Here is a 7490-nt window from a genome sequence, read left to right as displayed (position 1 = left end):
GCACGTCCTCCCCCGCCGAGGCCGTCGGGGACTCCGGCTGCGCCAGAGGGGCCTGCAGGGGAGAGGGAGGGCAGGGACGGGAGGAGGTTAGAGATCAGTTGGCCCCACGCGGCCGGTGGAGGCAGACCCCGCCGCCGCGGTGTGGCTTCCGGCCTCACTGCCCGAAACCCGAGCTGTGTCCCAGCTTGAGAGTCTCCTGATTCTCGATCTAGAGCCGCTGCCTTCACAGCCCTCGTGGGGGTGAGAAAAGAACACCCACAGCCACGTCATGACATACTCCAGGCAGCTGGACTCTGGAGCCAGACTGCCATCCACTGTCACTCGTGCCATCAGTAACATGGGGTATCGGGACCTGCCTCAGGGAGCCCTGTGAAGTTTAGATACACGTAAACGCTGGAGTACAAAGCACTCTGAGCAGTGCCAGTTTGTCCTGGGTACTGTGTGCCAGGCACTGCCCTCCTTGCTTTCCTCATGAAACTTAAAAAATATTCGTTACGAGCCCGACTTTATGGGTAAGTAAATTTATGTCTGGGGAGGGCCAATTATTTGTAATTTTTGTTTTTTAAACAAATCCCTTTTCCTGGGACTTTACTACTGAGATCACAAAAACATCAGTCAGATACTTAAAGCGAATCCCTCTTAGCATCTGGAGGCAGGGCCAGCATGGGTCCTCCCTGGGGGAGGGGGCCAAGTGGGGCGCCAGCCCCCTGTCTCACAGCCCTCCCCTCATGGAGGGGAGAAAAAGAGGGGAGAGAAGAAGAAAAGGAGGGGGTGCCGAGGAATCGCGCCCTCGGTTCCCTGCCTTTTCCAAGGACCCACACACAGTTTTATAGTTAATTCCGCTCCGTGGCAGCACATCGTGTTCCCATCTCGGCAAGAGAGAGTTTTGTGTTGTGAGTTGCCTACGGTTTGTTTTCTGAGTGGGCGTGTTTATTCCTGTCGCTCTGGAGAAAGTAAGGAGACAAAAATTTTTTGTCCCTAGCCGGAGCGCGCGCCTACGTCCAGACTCGCAGGCACAGGCGCACAGAGGCACGCGTTGCAGCCCAGCCGGGGCGGCAGGGCGGCGGGGCCGCGGGCAAGGCTGGGATGCACTTCGCCTGCCCGCCCCGGGCCGAGTGCGCCTGCCGTCCGTCCCGGCGCGCGCCAGGCTCACCCGGGTCTCAGAGGGGATCCGGATCCACGTCACATTCATGTAGCTGTGCAGAAGGTTCAGCTTGGCTTCTAGCGACAGGATCAGGCTATCGAGAGAGGAACACCGAGTGAGATGCGCCCCAACTCGCCCTCGCGCACCCCGCCAGTGCAGCCAGCCAGCCCCAAGGAGCAGGGGCACCGTGTCCAGCCCCTCCCTGGGAAGCCCGGAGACAGACCGCCCCGTAGGGCGCCAGGGGAGGGGACACAGGGTAGGGTCTTACTGGGCCAGCCGGGCGTTATCATTGTCGTCTTTCCCCCACTCCCAGTCCTTCCCGGGGTCCACCGCAAAGTGCAGAGGCAGCAGCTTGTGCTCTGAATCCGTCAGGGGGATCACGGCTGGAACGCAAAAGAGAGAGACCCGTGCCAGGTGGCTCGGGAGCGGGGACGGGAGGCTCGAAGTCCCCGTGACCCCCAGGGAAGACAGGAAAAGGCCACCGAGACCAGGTGTCTCCATGATTGAGGAAACCGAATGGAGTTGTACACAGGACCTCTACGCCAGGAGGGGTGTTAAGGCCGGAGGTTTCAAACGCACCATGAACAGTTTAAAAAGTTTCCTCTTTATTGTGGAGGCTGAAGAGCATTTGGAGACCTGGGCTTGACCTGGGTCAAAAGACAGGTGCCATCCTTGGGCAGCAGACAAAAAACAGCTATTACTGCTTCTGTGGTTTCTAACGAACGACCCAGGCCAGACAGCGCAGTGAGCAAGGTCACCTGGGAGGGGGCTTGGGGCCAGGCCCGCCCATCTCCTCCCAGAGAAGGGGAGCGAGGACTGCCTGCGCACCTGCTCTGTGTTGCTGCGGGACCCACGGACCCTGTGGCCCTTGCCACAGGGACCTCACATCCTGTACTAGGGACAGGATGAACAGGTGACATACAGCTCAGGCTGTCAGGTGGTGATAGCACCCTGAGGGTGAACAGCAGGCTGAGGGAGCTTTGGCAAGCTTTTCTAGGGCTGACCAGTGAGCCTTCTGGGGAGGGAACGCGTAGGTGGCCAAGGCAGTGAGGAGAGATGGGCTCCACACTGCACCCAGGGATGGATTCATCAAAACACACCCCTGCCCTGGGGGAACCTGGGCCCTCCTCAGAAAGGCTGGCTGGAGGCTGCTGTTTACAGGTTTGTCTGGGATCTGCTGGGAGCTTCTGAGCCTGGTGGGATCAGCTCCCTAGTGACGGGCTTACTCTTGTTGTCAGGGGCAGAAAGAATGCGGGGAGAGGACAGGAGCCATCCTGTTTCTGCCCTCTGGGCACAGCGTTGCGTGGGGACTGCACTAAGCTCCCCTGCAGGCCTCACCTGAGCATCAGGCCCCAGCAGAGTAGCACAGCCTGGGGCTCCGCCAGGCCAGCTGCTATGTTTGCTGGAGCTGGGCTCCATGCCAGTGGCTGGTGGAGAGAGCACTGGGTGCTGCCCTGAGTGCTGCCTGGGGAACCAGCCTGCCCAAACGCTGGGGCTGGCACGTGTGGGTGCAGGGCCTGGTGCACCTTCAGGTGTGACACTCAGACCCTGCTGCGGCCTCCACAGGGAGGTCTCGCCTCCGCTGTCGCACCGGCTTAGGAGGCAGTTGTGGCCGGGCCCCTTTCTAGAGGGGGAAGTGGGCTAGGAGCTGAAAGCTCATGGATGGGGGCCTCCCTGTTTCAGGCTTATCCTTGCCTATTCAGGCCCTGGAGCACCTCTTTCCTGCTCCTGTGCTGGCGGCCAGATGTTGCCTGTGCCTGATTGAACACATGGGGCCTCCCACACGCTGCTTTCCTTTGGCACCGAGAGCCCCATCTCTGGGGACACTGAGCCCCCCAGGCACCACTCCAGGATGCACGGGGCCTTGCTCCTTCCTGGGGTTTACCTTACCTTCTCCTTACTTCCCCCCCTCCCCCACCCCATGCTGGTCATGAACCTGGTGTCACTTCCCCAAGATTCATGACAAGGGAATCATGGCAAAAACAGAAAAGACAAATCAATAAACAATAAATACATAAAATCTACGATTGAATACCGTTAATAATTGATTTTCTGGTAAGAAATCAGAAACATTGACTCAGTGCTGCCCTCCAGTTGCTAAAGACACACAAATAATCCTCTTCCTCTACCCCAGCCCCTAACCCCTCATATAAGGGAAACACAGCTTTGCTCCAGAATTTCCTTCTCATCTCGATGTGGCTGGGTGGCACTGTGCTCAGGTTTGGGAGGTCAGGGGCCACTTGGTCTGCCTAGGCCACAAACTGCTCAGTCCAGCCTTGATGTGGCTGTGACACACAGGCTGCCCCTCCCCAGGCTGAGCTGCAGGGTAGTCACACCCAGGGAGGGCTGCAGGATAGCTCAGGACCAGCCTCCCTTGGGCCATACCCAGGAGCTAGTCCCATAGTTCCAAGGGTCACCACGACAACAGAGAGAGGGTCGCCCCGGCTTCCCACCCATGGGTGTGGGCAGGGGGTAGAGGCTCCCTCTGTAGACAGGGCAGCATGGCTCCCTGGAGGGCTTGGTAAAGGCACCCACTCCAGGCGCCATGCAGATGGCCATGCAGATGGCCAAACCAGTGTCCAGGAAACGGGCCCAAGGACTCTTTTAAATAAGCGTCCCCTGTGGGTCTTAAAATCAAGCAAATCTGGGAAACATTGTTCTAGAATAATCTGTTAGGAGCAGTTTCTGTGGGTGCAACGTGGGCGATTTGGGGTCTGGCTGTCCACCTTCCCAGGGGAGAGGTGCCTTGAGGGCGCCTGCCCAGGCCCCCACCCTAGCATTAGGAAAGAGCACATGCTTGCACCCATGGGGCGTGAGCAGAAGTGCTGGGGGAAGCCCTGGGCGATGTGGTTGTGGGGTGGGTGCGCCTTCTCCCCTTCACCCCTTCCCACCGTGATGCCTTCTGATCATGGCGGCCCTACAAGATATCAGGGATGCGCTCCTGACTCCCCACTTGGAGGGGACCTGCCCACCCGTCAGGAACACCTGTTTTAGACTTTATCTGCAGGAGAACCAAACTCCTATCACATGAAGCCACTGTGATTTTGGTTTATTTGTTTCAGACAAACCAGCTAAAGTAGTACAGCTGTACAGCCCCCCTCAGCCTCCCTACCAAAGGGCTCCTGGAAATTCCTACACTCAGTAGCTGGGCTGGAACGGACTTCCTGGACTCCCCACCCTGACCCCCCCCCCCAGCTCCCCCGCCCCAACACACAAAGCAGAAGGTTGGAATCACCTGCAGGTGCTAGAGCCTGACCACCCAGCAGGCTCCTGGCAGCCTCTCAGCCTGGATGTCAGAAGGCGTCTTCTGTGCCGAGGGCACAGCTGTGGCCTGCCGGTCAGGGCTGGGGCTGCAGGGCCCAGGAGCCCCACCTGTAGCTGTACAGCCTAGAGCGGCCTCGAAAACAGGCCTCTGTGAGCCTCAGGTACTTTCGTTGCCTCTGCCTCTCACTTTACACACTTTTCCCTGTTGGAAACCTGGCCTCACCCAGTGAGAGGGGGAGTGATGCGGTGACTTGCCCTCTGGTGGCAAATGTCAGGAACAGCAAATACTTTTCAAAATAAACCTGCAACCTTTTTTTTCCCCTTTGAAAAAACTCTCTTCTATCTTTTAACCTGGAAACATACAGGCATCATCTCAAACTAGCCTGGACAAAGGATAACCGAAGCAGCAACCAATTTTCAGTACTTATTTTCCAAAAAAGAGTGGAGACCTCTGGTTTCTGTTTGGGATGTAAAAAGCCGAAGGAGCAATGTCCCACCAGTATAATAACAAGCTGGACGAACTGCTGATTCACAACTTTCCTTTAACCCGTCTGAGAGCTGAAGTCACAGGCAACTGGCCAGCCACAGGTGGAAAGACAGGTGCCTTTGAGGAGGGATGGACATGAGCTTAATTGGACCCCACTAAGCTGGACCCCACTAAGAAGAATTCAGCTAAAATTGTTAACAAGTTGGTAAAGGAAGGGTGTAGCCTAGTGAAAGAATAGAGAACCTTGGGGGCCACAGACATAAGGGAAATTCACAAGAACTTGCAGGCCCCTCTCCATGGGACCTGACCTGGTGCTCACAAAAAGACTGGCCAGAATTCTGAGAAAGTGTCCTTCACGGACCTTTCCCATCTGCTAAGGAAGGAACTGCAGAGAGCAGGGCAACACACACTGTTGGTCTTAGGGCACTGGGCCTTTCCAGTCACTCCCTCCCCCCAGATCCAGGGACACAGCACCCACCTAAGATAGAGGCTTAATCAGAACAACAGAAACATTACCCTTCTGGGCTCTGCCTCCTGCACTCAGGCTAACAAGCTGCTAGAAAAGGGGCAAGAATATGGAGAGAGACCCTCACCGAGGTGAGGCTCAGCACAAAGGTATAGCAGACAATGAGAAATACCAGCCCCACCATAAACACAAGATACAACTAGAAGGATTTGAAGGCTGGATAACCAGGGCAGCATCAGATCCTGACTAGGCTGATCCAAACCCCGTGCAGCAAAAGGGAAGGAATCAGAACGATATGCCTTAGTCTTTGTTGCCCTACTCAAGATGGCTAGCTTTCAACGAAACATTTTCGGCATAAGAAAAGACAGGAGAAAATCAACACATTGACAAGAGAAAAGACAGGTGACGGAACAAGACAGATATGACACAGGTATCGAAACTATAGGATGTGATTTAAAATAACTGATTAGGGACTTCCCTGGTGGCCCAGTGGTTAAGACTTTGCCTTCCCATGCAGGGGGTGCGGGTTTGATCCCTGGTCAGGGAGCTAAGATCCCACATGCCTTGTGGCCAAAAAACCAAAAAACATAAAATAGAAGCAATATTGTAACAAAGTTAATAAAGATTAAAAAAATAAAACAACTGATTAATAACAACAATAAAACAATATTGTAACAAAGTTAATAAAGATTAAAAAAATAAAACTGATTAAAAAATAAAACAACTAATTAAAAACAATTTTCTAATAGAAAAAGTAGATACCATGCAGAATTTGATAGTTAATTTCAGCAGAGAGTAAGAAAGAGTCAAATCGAAATGCTAGAAATAAAAAAACACAATAATGGAAGTAAAGAATGACTTTGAGGGGCTGATCAGTAGACTTTACACACCTGAGGAAAGAAGCTGTGAACAGTAAGATAGGTCAATAGACATTAATCAGATTGAAACAGAAAGAGAAAAAAGTGGGGGGAGGGTTGCAGAACAGAATACCCAAGATCGGCGGGGCAGTATCAGATAGCACCAGATCTGTGTAAGTGTAATCCCAGAAGGAAAAGAGAGACAGAAAAAAACCAGAAGAGATATTTAAATAAATAACGGCTGACATTATTTATCTAAATATTTCCAAAATGAATGACAAACTCTACCACAGATCAAAGAGGCTAAGAAAAAAACAAGCAGGAAAAACAACAGCAACAAATCTGTATACATAGTATATTCAAACTGCTAAAAACCAAAGACAAAGAGAAAATCTTGAAGGCAGCAGGGGAAGAAGACACATTACATACAGAGAAACAATTCTAAGGATCACAGCAGACCTCTCATGATAAAACAGGTAAGACAGAAGACAATGGAGTTATATCTTTAAAGTGCTGGATGAAAAAACCCTGCTAATCCAGAATTCTATACACGGCAAAAATAGCTCTGAAGCACGAAGGAGAACTTTCTCAGACAAAAATGAGAAAACTCGTCCTCTGTATACCTGCACTAAGAAATTTAAACGAAATTCTTTAAGGGGAAGAATATGTTCCCAGTAGAAACTTGGATTTACACAAAGAAATGAAAAGTGATAGAAATAAAATAAATGAATTTGAAAATAAAATTCAGCTTTCTTCCTTTTAATTACTCTTAGAAGTAAGGCAAAGAGAGCAATAGTGTATTACATGTTTACAGCACATGTAAAAGTAAAGAACTTGATAATAATAGCCCAGAGGATGGGAGGCAGGGGTTGGGAATACATTGTCATGAGATCTGTATACAACACATGAAGTAGAATGTTACTTGAAAACAGAGTCTCAGTAATTAAAGAGGTTCACTGTAAACCCTAGGGAAATCACTAATAATTAAAAATACAGGTATAATAGTAAATCAACAGTGGAGATAAATGGAACCATTAAGAAGCTCAATTAACACCAACGAAAGAAGCGAAAGATCCTTAAAAAACTAAAAATAGAACTATTGGGTTGGCCAAAACGTTTGTTTGGGTTTTTTCCGTAAGATGTTTGGAAAAACCCAAACGAACTTTTTGGCCCACCCAATACCATATGATCCAGCAATCCCACTCCTGGGCATATATCCAGAGAAAACCATAATTCAAAAAGATACATGCATCTCAATGTTCATAGCAGCAC

At 51.5% G+C, this 7490-nt stretch overlaps 1 protein-coding gene across 1 annotated transcript in view; it reads right to left on the bottom strand.

The window, feature by feature from the left end:
• Positions 1 to 329: 329 nt before the first annotated feature.
• The window catches only part of OTUD7A (OTU deubiquitinase 7A), a 382271-nt gene continuing 375110 nt past the window's right edge, over positions 330 to 7490 (bottom strand). The window contains exons 12-13 of the mRNA XM_079912986.1: positions 1413 to 1527; positions 330 to 1238 (exon numbers count right to left, since the gene is read on the bottom strand). Coding sequence (XP_079769112.1) covers positions 713 to 1238; positions 1413 to 1527 — 641 coding nt within the window. The 3' untranslated portion in view covers positions 330 to 712. The remainder of the gene's footprint in view (positions 1239 to 1412; positions 1528 to 7490) is intronic.

This window comes from Stenella coeruleoalba (assembly GCF_951394435.1).
Source record: "Stenella coeruleoalba genome assembly, chromosome: 2".
Lineage (NCBI taxonomy): Eukaryota > Metazoa > Chordata > Mammalia > Artiodactyla > Delphinidae > Stenella > Stenella coeruleoalba.
The sequence above is the reverse complement of the archived record's forward strand: the minus strand, read 5'-3'. Positions and strand labels throughout refer to the sequence as shown.